This window comes from Spathaspora passalidarum (assembly GCF_000223485.1).
Source record: "Spathaspora passalidarum NRRL Y-27907 unplaced genomic scaffold SPAPAscaffold_7, whole genome shotgun sequence".
Lineage (NCBI taxonomy): Eukaryota > Fungi > Ascomycota > Pichiomycetes > Serinales > Debaryomycetaceae > Spathaspora > Spathaspora passalidarum.
This window is the reverse complement of record NW_006767431.1, coordinates 146,308-170,123: the sequence shown is the minus strand read 5'-3', so window position 1 is coordinate 170,123 and position 23,816 is coordinate 146,308. Positions and strand designations below refer to the sequence as shown.

At 36.5% G+C, this 23,816-nt stretch overlaps 13 protein-coding genes across 13 annotated transcripts; 5 read left to right on the top strand and 8 right to left on the bottom strand. All coding sequences in view use genetic code 12, as the record gives it.

Annotated features, from left to right (window-relative positions):
- Nucleotides 1-2,001: 2,001 nt before the first annotated feature.
- SPAPADRAFT_68432 (uncharacterized protein) lies at nt 2,002-3,077 on the top strand (the record flags this gene model as incomplete). Its single annotated transcript, XM_007377226.1, has 1 exon — nt 2,002-3,077. One exon carries the CDS (start codon nt 2,467-2,469, stop codon nt 3,070-3,072), a length of 606 nt encoding a protein of 201 aa, XP_007377288.1.
- Nucleotides 3,078-3,274: 197 nt separating this feature from the next.
- Nucleotides 3,275-4,334, bottom strand: SPAPADRAFT_68431 (uncharacterized protein; the record flags this gene model as incomplete). Its single annotated transcript, XM_007377225.1, has 1 exon — nt 3,275-4,334. One exon carries the CDS (start codon nt 4,332-4,334, stop codon nt 3,477-3,479), a length of 858 nt encoding a protein of 285 aa, XP_007377287.1.
- A 940-nt stretch (nt 4,335-5,274) lies between these two features.
- On the bottom strand, nt 5,275-6,009 carry SPAPADRAFT_63172 (glutathione peroxidase; the record flags this gene model as incomplete). Its single annotated transcript, XM_007377224.1, has 1 exon — nt 5,275-6,009. The coding sequence occupies one exon, from the start codon at nt 5,999-6,001 to the stop codon at nt 5,513-5,515; it is 489 nt and encodes a 162-aa protein (XP_007377286.1).
- Nucleotides 6,010-6,399: 390 nt separating this feature from the next.
- On the bottom strand, nt 6,400-8,022 carry SPAPADRAFT_63163 (tyrosine--tRNA ligase; the record flags this gene model as incomplete). The annotated part of the gene is made up of 1 exon (XM_007377223.1): nt 6,400-8,022. One exon carries the CDS (start codon nt 7,975-7,977, stop codon nt 6,442-6,444), a length of 1,536 nt encoding a protein of 511 aa, XP_007377285.1.
- Nucleotides 8,023-8,108: 86 nt separating this feature from the next.
- Nucleotides 8,109-11,812, top strand: SPAPADRAFT_157168 (RNA helicase; the record flags this gene model as incomplete). The annotated part of the gene is made up of 1 exon (XM_007377221.1): nt 8,109-11,812. The coding sequence occupies one exon, from the start codon at nt 8,144-8,146 to the stop codon at nt 10,640-10,642; it is 2,499 nt and encodes an 832-aa protein (XP_007377283.1).
- SPAPADRAFT_57124 (3'5'-bisphosphate nucleotidase) lies at nt 10,663-11,718 on the bottom strand (the record flags this gene model as incomplete). The annotated part of the gene is made up of 1 exon (XM_007377222.1): nt 10,663-11,718. One exon carries the CDS (start codon nt 11,716-11,718, stop codon nt 10,663-10,665), a length of 1,056 nt encoding a protein of 351 aa, XP_007377284.1.
- A 161-nt stretch (nt 11,813-11,973) lies between the features above and the next one.
- SPAPADRAFT_63160 (uncharacterized protein) lies at nt 11,974-14,166 on the bottom strand (the record flags this gene model as incomplete). The annotated part of the gene is made up of 1 exon (XM_007377219.1): nt 11,974-14,166. One exon carries the CDS (start codon nt 14,137-14,139, stop codon nt 12,850-12,852), a length of 1,290 nt encoding a protein of 429 aa, XP_007377281.1.
- On the top strand, nt 12,035-12,841 carry RIM9 (Rim9p; the record flags this gene model as incomplete). The annotated part of the gene is made up of 1 exon (XM_007377220.1): nt 12,035-12,841. The coding sequence occupies one exon, from the start codon at nt 12,035-12,037 to the stop codon at nt 12,839-12,841; it is 807 nt and encodes a 268-aa protein (XP_007377282.1).
- Nucleotides 14,167-14,710: 544 nt separating the features above from the next.
- On the top strand, nt 14,711-15,133 carry KAR5 (Kar5p; the record flags this gene model as incomplete). Its single annotated transcript, XM_007377218.1, has 1 exon — nt 14,711-15,133. A coding segment is annotated over one exon (423 nt), but the record flags the coding sequence as incomplete, so codon positions are not given.
- Nucleotides 15,134-16,567: 1,434 nt separating this feature from the next.
- On the top strand, nt 16,568-18,510 carry SPAPADRAFT_63159 (uncharacterized protein; the record flags this gene model as incomplete). Its single annotated transcript, XM_007377217.1, has 1 exon — nt 16,568-18,510. The coding sequence occupies one exon, from the start codon at nt 16,674-16,676 to the stop codon at nt 17,289-17,291; it is 618 nt and encodes a 205-aa protein (XP_007377279.1).
- A 595-nt stretch (nt 18,511-19,105) lies between these two features.
- CIC1 (Cic1p) lies at nt 19,106-20,242 on the bottom strand (the record flags this gene model as incomplete). The annotated part of the gene is made up of 1 exon (XM_007377216.1): nt 19,106-20,242. The coding sequence occupies one exon, from the start codon at nt 20,213-20,215 to the stop codon at nt 19,175-19,177; it is 1,041 nt and encodes a 346-aa protein (XP_007377278.1).
- A 51-nt stretch (nt 20,243-20,293) lies between these two features.
- On the bottom strand, nt 20,294-21,028 carry RCN1 (Rcn1p; the record flags this gene model as incomplete). Its single annotated transcript, XM_007377215.1, has 1 exon — nt 20,294-21,028. One exon carries the CDS (start codon nt 20,991-20,993, stop codon nt 20,340-20,342), a length of 654 nt encoding a protein of 217 aa, XP_007377277.1.
- A 203-nt stretch (nt 21,029-21,231) lies between these two features.
- CDC20 (ubiquitin-protein transferase activating protein) lies at nt 21,232-23,674 on the bottom strand (the record flags this gene model as incomplete). Its single annotated transcript, XM_007377214.1, has 1 exon — nt 21,232-23,674. A coding segment is annotated over one exon (838 nt), but the record flags the coding sequence as incomplete, so codon positions are not given.
- Between the last annotated feature and the right edge of the window lie 142 nt (nt 23,675-23,816).

Here is a 23,816-nt window from a genome sequence, read left to right as displayed (position 1 = left end):
GAGACCAATGCATCGGTCGCTATATCCTTGGCCAACGACACTTTTCCAAATGATCCATTTTGAATATGCTTGACAAATCTGTATTTACCATTCAAATCAATTTGATTGGTTTCGTAAAGTTGGTAACTTTTAGACATTTCCACAAGAACTATCTTTCCTTAAATATTTTGATATCTCTCTAATTATAAATATATGCAAATGGAAGGATGTAACGCCAGTATAGATGTTTTGTTTTGACTACTGGCTAGTAGTTGTATGAATGTAAGAAAACTATATTACAGAAAATCTAAAATAATAAAAAAAAAAATTAAGATAAAATGAATGTGGTGGTAATTGTGGTGGTAATTGGTTGTATGGATGGGAATAGGGTATGAAGTGTAATAAATGTGAGTAGGAACACTAGTACTAACTCAAGTATGTCTACTGGGGTGTGATATCAATATAGGTTGGGTGAAGATATAAATCTACAAATGCATTAAACTGAGTGACGTGTAGGATTAATTAAAAATAGACGACCAGGAAAAAGCCAAAGTTCTTATATAGAAATAAAAAACTTAGGGGTAAAGTGCGATTAGCGCTAGCGTCATAGAAATCAAAGAAACAAAAAGAAAGGAAAGGAAAACAAAAGAAAAAAGAAAAGAATGATAATCTAAACAAAAAAAAAAAAAAAAATCGAAATAGGAGTAGCCATCACGTGAAGTTAGATAAGACGGAAATCAATTTAAACTTTTGTCCTTTTTCAGTACCATCAAAGACTTTTACAAACCTTTTACTATATCCCCTTATATTTTAACAATGTTTTCAGCAATTGACAACTGATAACTTGCACACAACCCATTATCCACATTACACACACCCCCCTCCTAAAGGTAATTAGCCGTGAAATCTCTTTTACGGGAATGCCGTGGTGTTACCATGGCTTTTTCCCTAGAGGGGTTAATCCGAAGAAAAAGAAAAGCGAAAGTCGTGTGCTTTTGCAGCAAATAAATACAATCACCGTTTTCCGGGGGGCACAAGATTTCTCCACACTAGAGAATTCAACTGCATACAAGAATATTACTTGTCCTCGTATGCATTTTCATTCTGGGCTATGTCGATGTTTGCTCAATTAACTTTACCAAAACCGACCTAGTTTTAGGTTGATACTAGTGATAACTATATTTTGCATATCTTTGTACAATTGTGGCACCTATCTGCTAGAGATAAGCAAACGGCTCAATGGATTTATGCATGAATCTACCGAGGCACATTCAACTGATTGTTAACCACGCCAAAAGAAGGAAAAAAAAAATAATACTCTTTCCGTTTCCGGCCTGAGGGTGCAAGATTCCCCCAACAAAAAAAATAAACCTGAAACTGCTAAAAATTAAAAAAAAAAAAATGAAATAAAATAAAAGTAACACCACTACGGTTAGCCCGGCCGCCGCCACCACCACCACCACTGTTTTTTTTTGTATACCCGGTGCCATAACCATAATCTCCCCCTTTGGTAATCTAGACAGCAAGATTTCAAACATTTCAATGGTTAGTATCCCAGCAGTGAGCATAATCAGTCGAATGCCAATTTCATGACAACAAATAATTACTCAAAGGATTTCTTGTCAATTGTCGATTTTTTTTTCTTGTTTTGCTCATATATCTTAAATGCCTGATAATTAATCCCTAATGACCTATTTGTATAATTGATCTGATTATCCCTTTTTGCGTTTAAAAATAAAAATTAAATATTTTTAACTTTCAGAAGTTGGGTTACTCTTAACGACCATTTTAAATCTATCGTACAGATCTGGTAATTTTTGTTTTTGCTTGCTCCGATACCGCGCTTATCTCTTGATGGATCAGTTGGTAGCAACATCTAGTGATTACAATATCAGATCATTCAATTATTATATCAATGTAATAGAACCGTAGATACCCCTGAAATAGTTAAATCTGACCAGATTAGATATGCAAGAGCAATCAAAACTACTGACTAGACCACACCACAATTATTTTATAACCAATGGTGTAACTAGAACCCCCCTTTGGTAGTCAACATGATGTTTGTAAATATTTCTTGAGATTCCCAGTAGTGCATGGTTCATCCCCTAAATTGTTCCCTACAACGCAACCGTATAACGGTGAAAACAATACATATAGACGAAATCATAAATTCACTCAACATTATTTTGCATGCAGATGACAGCAAACCCCTTTCAAATTTAAACTACTTGACTTACGCGCCGATTCTTCTAGTATGGGAGATAATTCCGTCGTTTTAGTACTCCGAATTCAAAACAAAATCTACAAAGAATATTGGTAATATCGTTTACGTATAATGTACATATAGTTAAAAGTAAGCTTCAGCAGATTCAATGGGCGATTGTAAATAGCAAAACGCACCTGCTAACACACCATTGCATAATATAAGTTTAGCCTATAGATCCAGCCTCGACTCTCATAAGATCAATTAAAGTGCTACTAGATATGTCTGACAAACATTTAAAAGGTCAAAATAAAGAGACTGGAAGAGAAGGACCCTACACCCACAATTCTGTAGATACCACCAGCTTTTCCGACACTACTTTAGCATTTAGTGCAAGCACTGATGCTGGTGATACTTCTGCTAATGCTGGTGATACTTCTGCCAACTCTGGTGATCGGCTGAACACCAATGATGCTGATATTACTGATTCTAGCGATAAACCTAATCCAAAATATAGCGAAGAGCACTTCACTAATAAAACCGTTCAGGATTTATTAAGTACATTGAATGAACAGCAAATTGAATTGCTTGCTCTTGGATCAGATTTTTTTACAAAGTTGCAACATTTCACAACAGATGAAAATATTGCAGCAGTCTTGAATATCCCGAAAAAGACTGACAAAGATAACAGCGAACATGCAAGTGACTTCCCTGAAGTTGATCCTACACCAAACCTGAATGAGACCGAAAGAAGAGAGGCTTATCTTAATTTTGGTAAAGCTTTCATTGTCTTGTTGTTTGCAGAAGCTGAAAGGTTAGGTTTAGTTGAAGAATTAACGACTAGTCTTGACGTTTTATTCGAATATTTTGAACCGCTGAACGAATAAGAGTTGAATATACTTGTCACGAAGATACTTTTAAAGTTTTAGAAATATCTATTTTATATAGTGTCAATTATATAGGGATATGTCGTTTCACATATATGTGTTTTTATAGCTATTCTGTAAATTTATGAACCATCTCCAATTTGAAAAATATGTTTAATAAAGGACACCACAACAAGAGGAGTAATACTTCCTTGAAAAATTTGACTGATGCCCCAAACAAATAACAACATCGATAAAACTGGAAATAAGCTAATATTCTCAATCGCAGTATCCTCCAAAAAATTTAATAATCGCAATATCTTAACCAGCAATCTTTTAAAAGCAAAATCTACTGAAATCTGTTTGAATCTTTTGTTTTCCTCTGAGTGACTAATTAAAGTACCAAGTCAAACCCTAGTAAAAGCTTAATTACCAGTTTTCTTATCAAGCCAATCCAAGAATGTATTGATTCTTTCGATAGTCAAAACGTTTCTCAAGCAGACAATATGATCAAGTTCAGTATATAATTTTTGCATGAACTCTTCAGCCGTAGTAAATGTTTCAGTATTACCTAGGTCGTGACTTTCATCACATTTAGGATTAAGATTGCCTTGTCTTTCATAAGGAGATGATCCAGGTGCAACATTAGCAGAAGTAGTAACAGTAGTAGTAACAGAAAAAGCAGAAGAAACGGTAGGAGAAACAGTAGGAGCACAAGTAACAGAAATAGAGGGAACAATAGTAGTAGGATCAACAGCATTAATAGCAGCATCAATAGAAGCATCAATAGAAGCATCAATAGCAGCACCAGCAGCTTCGCCAGCAGCAGCAGAAGTAGCAGTAGGATCAATAGGGGTAGAAGCAATAGCAGTAGCAGCAGTAGTTGCAGCAGCAGTAGCATAATTAGTAGCAGCAGCACTAGCAGCAGCACTAGCAGAAGCACTAGCAGCAGCACTAGCACTAGCACTAGCAGCAGCAGTAGCAGCAACAGCAGCACTAGCACTGTTAATATCTGTAGCATGAGCAGTAGCAGCAGCAGTAGCACTAGCATTTGCCCTTGCACTTGCAGTTGCACTAGCACCATCATTAGTAGTGACAGTGACTGTAGCAGTACCATCAGCAGAAACAGCAACGGTAGCAGTAGAAGTAGCAGTATTAGCGCTAGTAGCAGTACACACAGTAGTCACAGAAGTAGTAGAGGTACTAGTCCATGCACTTACACTAATATCAGCAAGATTTTGAAGGTTCCCTTCCGGGACACGTTTTACATCGTGCTTAGCCATATTTGTGTGAAGGGATTTAGTTTGTGCTTTCAGCGGTGTATCCATTCCAATAAAATGTAGTTTATTATTTGTTTGTTGAGATGGATTGAGAACTTTGTAGTTTCCTAGAAGTTTGTAGGGACTGGATGGAGTTTCCTCGTTGGAAAATGACAACAATCATTTACATAAATGTTTTAGGTTGCAAAAAATACAAGGATATGAGTTAAGCGAAAAAAAATGTCCAAAAATATCACATTCATACATACTAACTATGGTAGATTATAATACAGCTATTCAGGAAGAGGATATTAATGAATTATTCTTATCAGGAAGAAATATTTTTGCTAGAAAATAATCCTAAAGATCGTGCTTGGTTTTATCTAGTGGGGTGGTTTAACTACTCGACATTTTATTAGACAGATTAGAAATATAATTATGTTGACTTGGATGAGATTTAGTGCACAATCACTGCCATTGGCCAAGATATACACAATTGTTTAAGCGTGTATTATACATTCCTCTCCTCTTAGAATGAAATAGTGGTTTTAGTAACTATTTTTTTTTGTTCCATAAACTATGATTTTACAGTCCTACTTATTTAGGACAGTAATACTTCAAAGTACCAGTGAAATCCTAGCTCTGAGATACATTTCTATCAGATTCTATTCTAGGAAAGATAAAAAGTAAACTATATTTTTACAATAGGTTTGGAAACTTGCAAATACATTCTCAGTGAGTAACTTCTTATTGAAATTCGTAGAGATAATTATAAAAAAAGTACTTATTCCCTGAATAAACTGTTCAGGGCTTTTGCTAGTTACTGATTAGTAATTGATTGAACAATAGAAAGAAGGACTAGTTATATGCATCAATTCATGAACATCCATGCCAAAGTGGTAACTTTAAAATTTACTACCAAAGCATATTGTTTTAGTTGATTTTGCCCTACAGATAACCCCCCATCTAAGTTAAGCATCGAAGCTGTGTTTTATGTATCGATATAAACGGATATAGTTATATGTTTATAGACTAGGTTGATGAAATTTCATGGTCAAAAACCGAACAATCTACAACTTTGTAGATTTGTGTATATTGCCAAGGCTCAGAAGATTAGCCTAGCAAGTCAACATTTAATTATTTAGAGAACAAATAAAGACTGTCACTACAGAAGTACTCAATAGCATAATTTATATAAACATCTACTTCTTAGCTAACAAAGCATCAATTCTTGGAGCAATGTCCAAAGGCTTGGTCAAAGAACTGAATCTTTCAATGACATTACCATCTTGATCAACCAAGAACTTTTCAAAGTTCCATTTAATTCTATTCAATCCCAACACTCCAGATTTCTTAGACTTGAGGAATTCATACACAGGGTCAGTATTCTTACCATTGACTTCAATCTTGTCTAACACGGGGAAACTAACACCATAGTTCAAACTACAGAATTCAGCGATTTGTTCATTAGATCCTGGTTCTTGTCCTCCGAATTGATTACATGGGAATCCTAATATTTGCACATCCTTGTCTTTATATTTTTGGTTAAGTTCTTCTAATTGTTTGTATTGAGGAGTGAATCCACATTTGGAAGCAACATTGACAATGAGGACAACTTTGCCCTTAAGTTGGGAGAATGGGTATGGTTCACCCTTGGCATCTTTTGGAGCTAAGTCGTGGAATGAAGACATGATCAATTGGATTACAAATCACCAGTTTTGTTTAACGAAAAAGGGATCTCCTGTGTATTTATAATTTTTTTTTTCTGGTTGCTGCCATTTCGGGATTAAGGCTCGGGTTTTGTGCTCCACAAGGCTGTGCCGAATCCAAAGGAACAATGGAGCCGTTTATACCGAGGGTTCTTGATCTAGTAAACGCTAGCTCCGCGTGATGAGCCAGAGTTAAATGTGGCACAAGAGGGACTTGCTATCACCGAGCAGATTGAAGGATTTAATTCTGTGTTAACTTGGTGATATTTGTTTGAAAGATCAAAGTTAGAGTTTAGGTGATCCCCCCCCCTTGTTTCTTTTACAAAATGTTTATCTTGCCAGAAAAACACCCAAACAAACTTCAGAAGAAGGTACATATTAATACGGTGATATTGTTTATTATCTATTTACATACAAAATTCTCACTCAGTAAATTCCACAACAAAGTACTTTTGTTTCCCCAATCTCACTAACAACAACTTCCCTTCAATCAAATGATTTTCTCTGTCAAACAACACCACATCATCAGGATCTTCAAATTGATCTCTTTCCAAACCTAAATAGACCCCACCTGATTTGATCAAGTTCTTGATTTCACGACGAGAATTTCCCGTAACTTTAGCCAAAACCGAACTTAACTTTATGTCGTCAATGTTTTCAAAATCGGACAACTTGAATGTCTTTAAAATCCCCGATTTCTTGAACGTTTCAATCAATTTGTCAGCAGACACGACATCATTGAAGGGTTGGTCTGGGGTTGGATACAAGAAGCCAGTGATGTATGCCATTTCATCACCCACACCTACCCCATGGATTAAATCAACTACTTCTCTAGCAAGGATTCTCTGGGCTAATCTAATGCCAGGCTCTTGTTCATGACGAGGGATAATTTCTGATTCAATGACAGACAACGGTAAAAGGGTGAATATCTTGAGTAATTTCTCCACCATGTCATCAGGAACGTTTATAAAGTACTGGTACATCTGATAAGGTGTGGTTAATTTCGCATCAATGAAAATGGCATTACCAGCAGATTTCCCAAACTTTTGGCCCAGTGGAGTGGTTAATAAAGGCACAGTCAATCCATAAACTGGAGTAGGTTCCGAATTAGTTTGTCTTTGAAGACGGGAAATCAAGTCAATTCCCGCGGTGATGTTCCCCCATTGGTCATTACCACCAACCTGCATGTTCACTCCATGATGCTTGTGCAAATGCCAGAAATCATAAGCTTGCAAGATTTGGTATGTGAATTCATTGAACCCAATTCCTGCTTGTCCCTGCAAACGAGCCAGGATGGATTCACGAGCAAGCATGGAAGATATACGGATAAACCTGCCGTAATCAGCCAAGAAATCCAACATCTTAATATCACTCCACCAATCGGCATTGTTAACCACTTGAACTTCACCTTCGTGTTGCGGGAATTGTCTCGATTTAGCATATTCAATCCCTTTATTTAAGAATCCAGATAATTGCGATTGAATCTTGATAATGTTAGTTTCTCGTTCCGCACGTTCCATTTGAGTTCTTTCGGTTTCACGACCACTAGGGTCACCAACCTTACCGGTGGCACCACCGACAAGTCCCACTACGTCATTTCCACGTAATCGGAAATGCAAAAGGATCATCAATGGCAAAAGGTTACCCAAATGCAAACTGGCGGCCGTTGGGTCTGCACCACAGTACAATTTGAATTTGACATCAGCATCAGGCTCTGTGATTTCGTATAAGTCATCACTGGTTATTGATTCAACTAGATGACGTGCCTGTAAGTAGGATACGAGAGAAGTGTCTGTTTCCAGGGTGTGGGCTTTGTCTTGGGTTAGTTCATAGACACTAGGGATAATTGTCACGGTATCTCTTTTTGACAAGTCAATTGAAGACGGTGATGAATTGTATCGTTTGACAAGGTGTCTGAGAAGAACACTTGGTGTTCTGTGTGATGTACGCAACAACATTGTAGTAGTATAGACAACAGCAGTAGTTGTAGATCTCGTTAGTGGCGGTTCAAAATCTTCCTTCCCCTTGTTTGGCTTCTTCTTTTTTTTCGGTTGCTGCTGATTTGGCTGAAATTTTTATAACCCACCTCATCTCTTATTGTTGCAATAGATCAAACAGTATACCATGACCAAAGATGTGTTGAGTGGAACTGTGAACAATAGTTCAGACTCAGCTGGACTCAAGAAGAGGAAAAGAAAGAGATCAAAGAAAACTCATCAGGAAGAACCACAGGTCCAACCGCCACAACCACAGCAAAACGATCTAGCACAAGACAAGAAAAGAGTTAATAAAAAGTTAAAGTTCGAAGAAGAGGAAACAGACGTGGTTGTTTCGGAATCTCCTATAGAGAGGGAACAACCAGAAAGTGGACACATACAGGAACTTAATAACTCACACACTCACAAGAAAACTGACACTCACAAACACAAGCATAAGCACCTTGAAGAAGTCGAACACGAGCATAAACATGAACACCAACACGAACACAAACACGAGCACAAACATAAGCAAAAGCATAAACCAAAAGTGGTCAAATTCACCGAAAAAGAAGAAGAAGACGATGAAGACGACTTTTCCAACAAGTTCACATTCAACACTACAAAACAACTAACTGAACGTGCCAATGAACTCTTGCAGATTCGAAAACAATTACCAATTTACAAACACCATGACAAGATCTTATCCTGTATTAATTCAAACCAAGTCACTATTGTTATTGGTGAAACTGGTTCCGGTAAATCCACCCAAATACCGCAATTCTTAATGAACGAAAGTATGAAGATGATTGGGGTTACTCAACCAAGAAGAGTTGCTGCTGCATCTTTAGCAGCAAGAGTCAGTGAAGAGCACGGATGTAAATTGGGCCAAGATGTAGGTTATCAAGTTCGTTTCACTAATATGACTCTGAACAAGACAAAGTTAAAGTATCTTACTGACGGTATGTTGCTACGTGAAATCATGTTGGATAATAAGTTGACCAAATATTCAATCATTATTCTAGATGAAGCCCATGAAAGAACTATTTTGACTGATTTGATTATGGGGTTTCTTAAACTGTTGTTGTTGAGCGGCGAAAGACCAGACTTGAAAGTGGTGATTATGTCGGCTACCTTGAATGCTGAGTTATTTAGTAAATTCTTCAATAATGCCCCTGTTTTGTTTATTGAAGGTAAAATGTACCCTGTTAGTCAATACTACTTGGATGACGATTCTTCCGATATTGTCGACACCATGATTAGAACAATCATTCAAGTAAATCTTAGTGAGCCTGAAGGAGGAGATATTCTTTGTTTCTTAGCCGGTCAAGAAGAAATTGACAATTGTGTAAAAGTATTACAAGATATTGCACCACAATTACCTAAACAGGCACCTTTGATTGTACCATTACCATTATATGCCGCCCTTTCACCCAACCAACAATCAAAAATCTTTGAATCCTTACCTAAACATCAAAGAAAAGTCATTCTTGCCACCAATATAGCAGAAACTTCCATTACTGTATCTGGTGTCAAATATGTTATCGATTCCGGATTGCGTAAAGTCAAGGTATGGAAACACAATCTTGGTCTTTCCACATTGTTAACTACCCCCATTTCGCAAGCATCAGCCAAGCAAAGAGCTGGTAGAGCCGGGAGAGAATCCGCTGGTAAAGTCTTTAGACTCTATTCTGAACCAGTGTTCTCCACTCTTCCACAACAGCAGGAATCAGAAATTAAAAGAAACGACATCATTTTACCAGTGCTTACATTGAAGAAATTGGGCATTGATGACTTGTTGAACTGGACATGGTTGGAATACCCGGGGCAAGACTCGATCTTGAATGCATTGAATTCATTGTATACTCTCGGTGCTTTGAATGACCAGGGGAAGGTTACTAGCTTAGGGTACAAAATGAGCATTTTGCCATTGACACCACAATTATCAGTGGTTTTGTTAACTGCTGTAGAACTAGGTGTGGTTTCCGAAGTCATCGACATTGTCTCTTGTCTAAGTGTAGATAATTTGGTTTTGAATGTCACGGAGGAAGCGAGAGATGAGATTAATTTCAAAAGAAGGAATTACTGTCCCTTGGGTATTCAATATGGTGATTTGATTTCTATGTATGAATTTTTTAACAATTTCCAAAAATTAAGTCCTGGCGAGGCCAAGGAGTGGTGTCATGAAATGATGTTTAGTTACAAGGGGTTTAAGAATGTGATTAGAGTCAAGAATCAGTTGAAAGAGTATATGTATACCACTATCAAACAGGACGACAGTTTGACCAATGACCAAAAGGATATGGAATTGAGCAAGTTGAAAGCACAATTTGAGAAGGAAGACGAAGAGGATGGTGTAACTGAAGGAATCAATATTCCTAACATATTGAAATCGTTCTTGAAGGGATACATAACCAACACGGCCGTAGGAATGCCCGATAGATCATTTAGAACATTCAATACCGGCCAATTAATCAGCATTCATCCATCATCTACCTTATTCGGTAAGGCCAACATTGATGCCATAATGTATATTGAATACGTTTATACCATGAAGAGTTATGCCAGAAACTGTTCAATTATAGAATTAGCATGGTTACAAGAAATTGCACCCAATATCATCAGTAAAATTAACATTAATGAATAATTTATAGAATCTATAGACATTTACAATACTTGTTGTACAGCCTTGATTACAGAATCAAACACTTGCTTGTTTCCCGCAATAACACCCTTGGATTGAAGGGTTCTTCCAGTTCCAAAATTCAAAGGATTGCCTTCAATATCACCTACTTGTCCACCACTTTCGTAAATTAAAATGTTACCAGCGGCATGATCCCAAATCTTTTCCCGGTAAGTGTCACTTACAGGCAATCTTAAATAGATGTCCGATTGACCCGAGGCTAAGACACAATACTTGACTTGAGAATCTAAGTTAATGGCTGGGGTAGTTATGCCCAAAATTTGTTTAATTTGTGCTTGTGTGGAGTGGGACGAGTGTCCCTTTTCAACACCTTCTACTACTTTCAATTCACTTGGGTTGGAAGTTGATTTCATTGAGATTTTTTGTTGCTGATCCAAAGGTGTGAATCCCTTGGTGAATAAGGCACTATAGTAAGATCCAACACCCTTCACAGCTGAGTATAACCCGCCGACAATTCCTTCATGTTTATCATTGGAATGGATGATTTGAGGCAAGTTAGGACATCCAATAACACCCAACACAACTTTTCCGTTTTCAATAAGAGCAAGACATACTGCGAATTGGTCACCTCTAAGGAACCCCTTGGTACCATCGATAGGATCCAAGGCCCAGAATCTACCAGTGGATCCACCTTGAGAATCACCGAAATCAATACTGGTTGTGATTTCCTTCAAATTGGATAATTTACCAATCTTGTCATCATATTCGGAGGTTTCTTGCTGCACTTGATTGATCAAGTCAAGAATTTGACTTGTTAATGGAGAATCCTGCAAATCTTGAGAGTCTTCTTCACCGACAATTTCATCGTTGGGGAAGTTCAATTTGATGGCATGGTTAACAATGGCCTGTGATGCAAAATCGCCAACTGTAACTGGTGATTTGTCATCCTTGGTAAGCGTGCCTGATTGTTGCAATGTAACGATGGAATCGCTTAATTTCTTGGTAAGAATCGAGGCTCGTTTCACGGCCAACGTGGCGATTTCTAATTCTTTAGCATATGGATGAGTTGAAGTGGCCATCTTGCGAATTGTGAAGATGGGCAATCGGAAATAAGCTAATGAAATCAAAACAAGAACAAGAAGATACTTCCAACGATTGAAGATCATTGGTGATGGCTAATCAACACTAAAGCAAAAAATTTACGGCCCGATTATGTAACATCACGTGCGATATTGTATCTGGTAGCGCTAGAATTATGCAAGTCACGTGCAACGCGATTTCCCAAAAAAGAAACTTCGCCTAAGAAATGGTACATCAAATAGCAAAGTATGAAACACTACAGACTTTTATGACAAGATAGCTAGTAGCAGATCCCATAGATGAGGTGACCGGAATATGCTTAAACCCCTATTGATACTCTTGTGTCTATCACTAATATGTTGGATCATCCAACTACTACCGGTTATCTCAGTGCCCATAACCCCGACCACTACCAATATTTATTTATCCAAGTACCAAAACTTTACTTATGGGGTATTTGGAATATGTCAAAATAATATCTGTTCAAATCCTAGAATAGGATATCCTTCTGTTAATAGCACATTTTATTCCTTGACTGGGGATGTGGGTGAGAGTACTAGTGCGGGAGTGGTGCTTCCTTCTAGTGTCACCTATACTATTTCCAAATTGTTGGTTGTTCACGTAATGGCATTTTCCTTTACGTCTATGTTAATAATTATTATATCTGGATTAATTATGTTACAAGTATATCGCAAGAGGAAGAATCAAGCCAGACGGTCAAATGCGGGCATTAACTTGATGTTAATCTCCACTTTATTTTCGTTTTTAACAAACTTGCTAGGGTTTCTCGTTGATCTCTTGCTATTCACACCTAACCTAAGTTATTTAGGTTGGTTGCAATTGATACCGATAGTTCTGATGGTTTTAATCACAACAATGTTATGTTTTATTAAAAGAACCATTGTGTCTCGACGGTTTTTCGAGAATGATGAACAAACATATCACGCCAATGATGATATGAGAATGATGAGAAAGAATGTGATTGACAGATTCTATAATGATAATGCAAGTGACGATGGGTTTTATGTAGTTACTGACGGGTTTTACACCAGGAATAATCATGATATACGACAGAGTCATACTAGTGAAGAATATTCTCTAGATAGTCTACATACAAGATAATATACACTCTATAAGTTATTGCCGTTGATGTTATCCCCAAGATTGACGTACTCGTGTTTGGAAACTTCAATAAACTTTCCGTTAAGTTTGACTCCCTTGTTTTTAAGGTTTCTGATAAATTGAGTCAATTGTAATCTTCGTTCATGGTCAGGGTATTGTTTGTTCACAGCTAACAACGTAGATAACAAATTAGTTTGGTATTGTTCAATTATATCAGGATATGACTGTGCCAACACCAACAATTTGTTCAAGTCATGGATATCTTGAACTGATCTCAATAAAAGTTCAAATTTATTACCAGTCAATTTGGTAGCGAAAAACACCAGTTTCAAAAACCCCAATTGTTGAATAATGTCTGTTTGATTTGAATCTTTAAAATGTGCAAGGATTTCATTTAATGTCTGCTCTGATGGGCATTTCTTGGATTCCACTAGTTGGCGCAATATGGTTAATGCTTGAGGGATATGTCCTGCTTTAGCTAATATGTGTACCAATTGATCTAATTGAGAAGAAGCAAGTGGTTTGATTGATTCAAATTGAGTATCAATGCACTTTATTATAAATTTGACAAAGTTCAGCTCGGCTGTTTTATCTGAGTTTGCAAGCGCATCAAACATTTTGCTCAATATTATAGTCAATTCCTTTGTGGTGCAATAGTTTGAGGTTTCGTCAACATAAGTTATCAAGTCAGATAAGTTTATAGGCTTATCGAGTAAATACAATGTCAATCTTTCAATAGTTATACAATTAAGCAATTCCATCGGCGTCAATTTCCCACCAACTTTCATTTGCGAGTTTTCCTTTGCATTGGTTATTTCAAACACTTTTTTTATATCGGAAGTATCCACATTATCCAACTTTTTCACAATGCTCTTAGGTAAACTGCTATAAATAGTCTGCTCATCCTTCAACTCATCAAGCTTTCCTACTTGTTTGTTAAAGAGATTAACCCAACTTAACCCAACATTTGCAAATGGTAATTGCACACTCCTTGCGCCTTGCTTGTCATACACGATATGATTCTTATCACCATACAAATACTTTTGTTTCGACAATACTGTGACTAAGACATCATCTTGGGTCAACTCAGTGACTAAATCAGACACATCTTCCGGGTTTATAATCTCTAAATGGCGTCTAGGTATGGAGTCAAAAGTGGGTTTGGTGGGTATGGCTGCTCGGTTCTGTTCTGGAGTTAACTTCTCCTGTTCGAATACGTGACGTTGTGGCTCATTAGATGTAAACAGGAATTTAGAATATGTTCGTTTGGTTGTTTGTAACAACCTTGTTCTTAGCATTGTTGGATCTATTAATCACTGTTAGTTAATTTTGAAAAAGTTAAAAAAAAATTTTTTTATTTATTTATTTTCTTTAAAGGTTTGGCTCAAGCTTTTACAATTAAGGTACTACAAGATCTATTAATAAAGTATCATAGTCAGTGTAGAATAATTTTATTTTAATATTAATATAATTATTGAGAATGATATATTGTACTGAACCTGTTGTAATGCTGCATTTAGTACCAATTCAGACTTGTTTTTTTTTCTAAAAAGATGTAATCTGTTAACATCGAACCATAAAAGTTTCTCGGTTCTATCTCGACAATCTCAATTATACCAGTCTTTAAATTCACAAAACAACGTCTTTTCATAACTTGTCATGGCAAAATTGTACCAAGCAGGAACATACAAAAATGTCCCTTCACCAAACGCTTAAGCGAAGTATTACTTTTCTAGAAAATGGGTATGATGTTGCAAGCGCTACCACATACTTCAAATATGTTTCATATATTAACCTTTGGCAATCTCTTTTGATTTCAACTATTCCAATCCAGACAAGCTTACTTGCTTTTAGTTGTTAACTATTGAAATGAATATATTGATATTTTTACTTCTTTTAATTGCAAACTGTGAAGAAATGGTAATCCCAATGGACAAACTTGCGGATAATTTTGTATCTTTGATTTCATGGAGATCAGATTGTGCCCAACAAGCATTAAAAGAATTAATTCCTCAGTGTATAAATCAAGGAATCGAATCAATCACTAATGCACAACAGAAAAGTATTGCTTTACAATTATCCATATGTCAATTTGAGGACTCGGGAGTGATATACCCTAGTCAATGTCGTGGCGATAATCTTGATATTGAACAATGTATTTTGAGTTTGGAAAGGCGGGCTCGGTATTGGACAACTTATAGTGGGTATTATCAGGATATAAAGAATATATGTCATCAAATTAGTTTGCCGTTTGAGAAAGATCAAATATTGAGTATTTATGAGAATATTACTAGAATTTACCATGATTTGTATGATGAAATGGTCAAGTCTCAGGATTATAGTAAGGAAATACAAAAACTGATCAAAATTAAATTCAAAGAAATGTTTGATGTTATTGATCATATTTTTAATCAAATACAGAAACAGTATAAACAAGAGAGTAGTAAAGTTCAGAAAGAGTGGAACAAGTTTCAAAAAGAGTTGAAACATAATATGAATAACACATTGGTTGTGTTGGAATATACATATGATGGTATTAATACAAATATCAATCATGTTAACAAGCATTTAGAATATTTCATAAATCAGATGCTGGATATTTATGATTTGACCGAGAAACAAAGTAAACAACAGCAAAGTATAATTCTGAACAATAAACACATAATAAAGCAACAGGGATCACTCATTAATTCGGCCAAGAGCACAAGTCAGGGCATAGATGCGATTATGAAACATATTGAATTTGAATTGTTAAATCTAAACCAAGAGATCCTAACCCAGACTTCAATTATCAATCATCAGACTCAAACCATGCTATTTGAATTTAGCCAGAGTTTTACAATAAGAGCCAAGGATTTGGTTGACTCTTTTGAATTAATCTTAAATGAATCAATATACAACTTGGAAACAAGGCTCAAATCAACTGATGATATCATAAATTCTATCAGCTTGAAATTGGGTCATTTGGCAAACATGCTTGATGTTATAACTAACATTAAGAATAAATTAACTTATTTTATAACAGGATTATTTTCAATATTAGTCAATCATTTCTACTTGATTGTTACTTTGTTAATAATCATTATTATATCGAGGATAATTGTTAACTTTAGCAGCATATTATTGTCGCCTATATCTAGTGTACTGTCAATAATTATACTTGTTAAGAACTTATTGAAAGGTGAAATTATTCTAGTCTTAATTTCAAGTATATTGGGTATTGGCATAGCCTTATTAGTAATACATTTAATATCACGTTAAGTTGCAAATATTTTATAGTCATCTAAATTTGCGACCCAAACAAGAATGTATTTTTTATTTTTGTGACAAAAACAAAAATTCGAATGACTTTGCTACTCCACTATTCTTCCCCACCACATATCAACCAGGAATAACCACGTCGTTACTTCTCCACACTCTTTAGGAGTACACTATAATGAATTGGGTTATACTAACCTTAATATATTCTATTACAGCACTACTAATTGACCCGATATATATTGGTTCACAGACACCCTCACATATCGACCTGGATGTATACTCGAACTTATTTACATATGCTCATCTACTAGACATTTCCTATTGTATAACACCACAAGGAGGTATTGAGCTGCCATTCAAATGTAATTTGAAATGTGATAGTCGATTCCCTAATATGACGTTGGTATATCAGTGGTATTTTGAAGATTCAGTTGCTGGTTATATTGCAGTTACCCAACGAAACCTATTTGGTGGAGGGGAGGAAGAAGACAACAATAAGAAGAAGAAGATTATTGTTAGTTTACGAGGAACGAAGAATCTAGTTGACACATATACTGATTTAAAAATTGATATGATTGGTTATTCTAACTTGGGTAAAGAATTGCCATTTTGCGGCCATAAATGTCGAGTTCACAAGGGGTTCCATGATTATTACTCGAGAACATTGTCTATTATACATCAGTATATAGCCGAAGAGATAGATGATGACGATTATGAGTTGATAATTTTGGGTCATTCTCTAGGAGGCAGTGTTGCATTACTTCTAGGATTACATTATCTTGATTTGGGATGTAAGAACTTACAGGTTATTACTATGGGCCAGCCGTTATTAGGGAATGAGCCATTTGTTGACTGGGTGGATCAAGTAATGGGTAGTGCATATCCTGCACAAGATAATTCCAGAAAGTACTTACGCGTGGTACATAAGAAAGATATTGTAACCGTGGTTCCATCAACCAGTATTACCGAATCTTATACCCAGTTCAACAACTTGATTTACGTCAATTGTTCCTCATCAGACACCCATCCTACACCACAACAAGTTGTTGATTGTATATTTGGAAATAATCCTGAATGTATTGTTGGTGATTTTGACATTTTTGATAATCCATTATCAAGACATTACTATTTACAAACCCATATTACATATTTTAGAAAAATGGGATTTTGCGGAAGACTTCCTAGCTGAACCCAAATTTGGGTTGATCGTCATCGTCATCAGACTCCTCTTGTTCCACATAGCTATTTGTTTGTGGCTGAGTTATACTAGATTCATAATCTTCGTCCGGCACAAACAATTGCTCTTCCTCGGGTGCAAAACCCTTGACGTCATTCATTAATCCATTGAAATCAGAACCTATAGTAACTGGTTTACTGAAGGAGATATTGTTATCAATTACAATTGTGTTCATGGGAACATAAGATCGGAGAAATTTAGATTTCAATGGAATGTTCTTTTTAAATTTTTTCTGGTTTCTAGGGTTATCAGCTGTAGGTGCTGCTGGTTTGGGAATGGTTCTTTTTGGTATACTGACAACTTCCACAATTGCCAAATTAGACAAGTTCAAGTCTGCTTCAAGGTCATGATCTTGTGATATACCAAATTCCTGATTTATTGAATCGGTCAACTGCTGCTTTGTTTGTTTTATAGCGTCTACAAATGATATTTTGGGCATGAACTTTCCGATTTTATGAGGATGTTCTGGTTTTATTTCAATTGATGGTTTTCTCTTAAGTGTTTTTGTAGGTGTAGTTGATTCTTCTTTTGGAATAGAGTCCATTTCATTGATGGAACTGGCGAGTTCTTTTGATTCCGGAAGTTCATTTGTAGTTTCTTTGACTTGTGAATCTTTATGTTCTTCAACCAGAGGTATCTCTTCCACTTTTAATGCAATTGGTTTAATCTCTTCCACGAGAAGTGCAGGTGTAATCTCCTGTTCTTGAGATGTTGCAACTTGAGATGTTGGCACAGATTCAGCTAAGGAAAAAAAATGCAATTTATCTACTTTTTCGTACTTTCTCCGCTTTCTGATAGATGATGATGATGATGATGATGATGCAGATATAGGTCGTTTCAATTGAGATAATTTGTTTAACTTGAGGGTATCTAATGAGCATGATAAGATTGCTTGCCATAACTTTTCAATTGTTTCTGTTTCTAAACCAGGTGAAGTAGTTCCTATCAAGATAAATTGTTGTTCAGTGCTTACATCTTTCCTGATTTGATTTGTAAGGTCGGCATCTGCAATGATTATGTTATCCAACCACGGTATATCCTCATTCGAAAAGATTTTGATATCATCAAGCATATGTTTTCTATCGGGACTAGGCGCATACTCAGGAATGATAAAGCTATTGACATCAAGAAACTTGATATTATTTTCAAGAATTGCATGTATCCACTCTTGATTCAATATGGATATTCCTCTAATCACGGCTTTTTTGAATGTATCGGATACAGTACTGCCCACGTAATAACTGGCTTCGTCAACAGTTTCAACAATATTGACAGCATCACCTATTTTGTCTTTTAATTGACGATCCTCACAAAATACATCAAAATCATTCCACTGTATATTAATTGGTGAATCACTTCCATTCCCGTCATCGGCACATTCAATAACAATTTCCTTCTCGTTAGTCAAATCGAGAGTCTGCTCAGGGTCACCTTTATTGAGCCTATACCAATTGTCCTGGATTTTCAGTTTAGCACGACTGAGAACGACAATTGAAAGAGGTGTAACGGTGGATGCACGTTTTCCAACTACTAGTTTAAGTTGGTGTCTTGATGCCTTCCCACTTGTGAATTGTATATCAACATCTTTGTCACGTCCTATTAAGTATGTACTGTTTGGTTTTAATATGCGCGTTTCTAAGAATATTTGTTAGTATGAGCAAGAGATTAATTGGGTAGTACTGTAAATACACACCTCCTAGCGGGTCATCCTTATGGTGTAATATCCACATGAGTGAATATACAAAAAGTGGTTGCTACTTTTGAAGTTGTTCGCGTAGTTTATAATTTTTCTATGTAAAAAAATGCAGTTGCTCACTTTTCTATACAAATTTTATTTACTTTTTCTTCTTTGTGATTTTACCCTTGGATTTGGCTGCTTTATCTTTAGTGGATTCCTTGTTTAACTTCTTACCAATGATCTTGGTAACGGTCTCAACATCACCCAATTCCAATAATCCCTTTTCGAAAGAGGTGAACTTGATAGCTTCTTCGTCTTCTGGTTGTTCTTCCTTCTTTTCTTCCTTGGCTACATCTTCTTCTTCATCATACAACTTGTCGGTATAGTACAATGGAAGGGATGGTGATACGTCAGTCTTGATCATGATATTCTTGAGATCTTTAACTTCAAATGCTTCAACCACTTTGTTGGCATTAGAAACTAACTTTTCGCTATCATCAGTCAAGTTACCGATCCTGATAGAAACAGTGTTACCCATAGGTGGTAAGTACCAAGTGCTTGACAATACTTTTTCAACTTGGTTCTTCAAAGTGACCAAGGACAACTCCTTCAAGTTCTTAGTAGCAGTTACTCTGATTGGAACTGGGATCTTGGTTGATTTATAGAAGATTTTTCCCAAGAAAGTTGGCATCAAGTTCATTAATGCATCATCAAATATGAATAAATCATATTGAGCAAATAAATCTCTACGTTTTTCAAAATTCTTGTAATCATTCTTTAATGTGGTGGCAGGCAAGATTTGATCAATGTGGACATCGGCATTCTCAAGGGATTCTAATTGGTCAGTGGTCTTAACTAATTCATCACGTATAATCAAACAAGTCTTAACATCAGAGTTGATGGAATGAGGTAAAGAGATCACCTTTGGTTTAAATTGAGGTTTGGCGGAAATGTATTTCTTGGTGTTGACAGTGATGTAAAGCTTGGCTGGATCTTCTTCAAAAAGGGAATCCTTCTTTGGCTTGGTTTCCTTTTCAGTCCATTTAACTAAAGCAGCGATGGCTTTGGCAGTAATTTCACTGGAGATCAATGTGGTTGGTACTGGTTCTGGTACTGGTTCTTGTTGTTTCTTGGCCCTGGTAACCTTGGTCACTTTGGCAGCTGGCGATACCTTTGATTTAGATCTTGTCTTGGCCATGTCTATTGATATTTACAAAGAAGATCTATCGCATCAATCTCATCTCAAAATAAACCTACTGAAAATTTAACAGACAAAAAAAAAACTAAATCATTTTCCTGCATATTGTCTACACAATACTGATCTATATATTTAGTGGTGGAGGTAATGAAGTCTTTGGAATAAGTGTTTCATCACTTATATCCCCATCTATACTATCCAATATAATAGCAGGTACACCGATATGTTCAATATCTTTAAATAGTAACTCCGGTTCTTTCTTAACGTTAACCCTGTCCACGCCTTGAACTTTAGTAACCACTTCTTCTTGATCACCTAATCTCTGCCATAATAAATGTGACAACTCTTCAAAAGAATATACCGTTTGTTGGTTTGGCCCTTCTTCCACTTTATCCCAATGATCCCAGCCAGAGGGCGGTGACAACGGTGGAGATATAAGAAATCTCCGTGATGCCTTCTCACTCGGCAACTCCAAATACTGCTTTTCCACCATATCATCAAACTGTGTATCTATAACTGTTCTGTCGTGATTATTTAGTTTGAACGCATTATCACAAATGCTGTATGATATAGTGATATCTGGAAATGACTTTGGTAATATCTCTCGGATATATTGTGAGATTGTGGCTGATTCACATATGAGTAATATTCTCTGGAATCTACTGAGGACAATCACTTCGATTAAATACCCATGTAATTGATCAAGAAGTTCTTGGGGATCAACTAGTAATGAATGAGGTAACTTTGTAAGTATTAATGTATTGGTTGGGCGTCTCATGGTGGTGTGGAAACTGGTTGTTGAAGCTGACTGCGCTGTCGGACAAGGGGGAGGGAATTTGCTTTGGTTTATATGTGATCAAAATTTGGTCACGTGATTGACTCAGCCTGTGAGATCGTGGGCTGTGTGTTGCAAGAGGATATGATCAATACTTCACAAAGATGTTAGCATTGTCTAATTATCTGTTTCTAAATATACATTAATATACTTAATGGTGTGGGTAAAACTTTATATCTACAGAAATAAGGAGTTTGTTGAAGGTAAATGACTTGAACACTTCCAGGCTTGGGGAGGGGAGTTTTTTGCAGCAATATATACAAGTACCCCGTTACTGATACTAATACATTTCTTAAATTAGAGAATATTAGAAGAATAATGTCTATTTGAGTTGTGAAATATGTAGAATATTTCTACCTACGTCTTGGAACATTTGTTTTAATGTGATATTTTCCCTCTTGAGATCATGTTGTAATTGGATATGCTGTAAATCCATTTCAGCAACATCAAGTGCTCGAACGCAACAATCTAAGTGCATTATCCTGTTACCATAAAGATCAGACTTTTTCAAATTAACATGCTCACACCAATCACAATAAGTGGAATCTCGATATCTACGAACTTCAAATGCTGTCCCTGAAATATGTAATGTTGAGTATGATATCTTGCGGAAGTCGGAGGGGTAAGACACATGTCAAGAATGTAATCAGTCCATCATTTTTCTTTCCTGTTTGGCTGTGTTTTTAACATCAAAAAAGAAAATGTTGGAATTTGTTTATTGATGCATGGCTACTAAAATTTTAACATCGAATATACTGTCTGCTAAAATTTTATCGTCTTATATTACTATAAAGTCAAAATAATCTATCTTAAACTCATCATCTTTTTAATACGTTTAGTTTCAACTTCCGACTTATCCTCTCCATCAACATCAGTCACGTCACCAAACTCACGTTTATTTTTGACTAAATCAAACAAGGACCAAAATTTCAAATTTTCATCACCTGCAACAGTAGCCAAAGTGCAATGATCGGGACTTATACACCCATTCAAGATTCTTGAGTCGTGAGCACTGTTGATCTCTCCAGTCTTTTGTAATGTAGGATAATTAAATAATGAGATTGAGTTGGTGGGGAATCCATGGGTAGCGACGATTTCTAACCCAGTACCATTAGAATAACCCCAGTTTAGACTTGATATTTGTGATCCGGTTTCAATGGTATTAACTCGAGATCCTGTGGTTGTATTCCAGAAGTTTATTGTCTTGTCACTGGATCCACCTCCAGTGGCTAAAAGTGAAGGCTGATAAGGACACCATGAAAGTGCCTTAACTGCGGCCTTATGATTGGACTTGTTAAATAATGGGGTGGTGTTTCTCACGTCCCAGATACATACTAAATTATCGTTACCACCACTGGCAAATTGTCCACCGTCGTTTCTATATTCGATCCCACAGATCTCGGCAGAATGTGATGACATCATATTGACATATTGTTGGGAGATTCTTACATCGGAATGGTACAAGTTACCTAATCGATCACCACTAGTTAAGATATGTTGATTCCAACATTGGGCCGCGATTCTTGTGGCATGATTATTACAATTTAAATTTCTTAATTTTGTATTGGTTTCAATGTCCCAAATCTCAATTATCCCGTCGTCCTTACCAATACTGATGTACGACCCATCATTTGACCAACGTACTGATGTTACCATTACTGGTAATTCGCAAAGGAGTCCTACACTTCCCGTGCTGGCATTCCAGACATATACCGAATTATCCAATCCAATGGCTAATAAATTATTCTGAGACCAACTGAGTAAATTCAAGTAGAAATCGTCGACTAACCCTGGGGCATCAAGGACACGATCTGGGCATGTAGGTATTTTCTTAGCTCTTGCCGACGCAATTGACGGTGGTAACCCATTGGTTAATTTTAACTTGTTTGTGTTTGTGGAGAATAAGTTGGCAGGCTTTTTACGTTCAGGTGGTAATGGTTTATACAACAATATTTTGGAATTAACATCAAGACCGCATGCTTCGGCAACATGGTGTTGGTAAATCTTGGATGTTTGTGCTTTGATATGAGTCTTGGGAGATGCATTAGGAGAAGGTGTATTTATAGTAGTTTCTAATTTCCCCGTGGTGGAATTATGCCTAGATGGAATGAATCTGTCAGTGGAAGAAGACGACGATGTCGATTCGGAGGATATTAAACTGTTTGACCTTCTTAACTCGAAGGGAGATGCCGATGTCGAAGAAGTACTGGTGAAGTTCATTAACGTCTTGGACCGGATATTCATAGGCGGCTTCAACGTACTGGGGAACTGTGGTCGTTGAAATTTGCTTGGCTTAACGGCAGGCTTAGTCTGGATGTCCTTGGTCGCTGTCTGATGAAGGTAGGTTGATTTAGCCACATTGGGACTCATTTGATGAAGAAATACCCTCTTTGAAGGGGAAGAAGGCGCTGGGTTGACGGTATCTTCAGGAGACTTCTGTAGTTTCTTCTTCATGTCATTATAAGAATTATTTTCAAATAGATTGTCCTTTGAGGTTGGTGATTGTTGAACTAGAATGGACATCTTGATGGTGGTTGGTTCTATCAAAAAAAAAAGTCCTAACCGCCAAGTCAAGGTATGTGTAATAAAATAGCAAGATAAAACTTCTGTTTTCTCCTCTTTGAGTTTTTTTTTAAAAAAATGACTCGGTGTGTTAGCAGTTACGAATTGGTCAAGATTAAATGGTTGTGTGGGTGATGAGAAGAAGGTTTGTCCAGGTCCGTCTCCCTTAGTCGTAAATGAAATTTGTTTACGATTCGCCCCAAT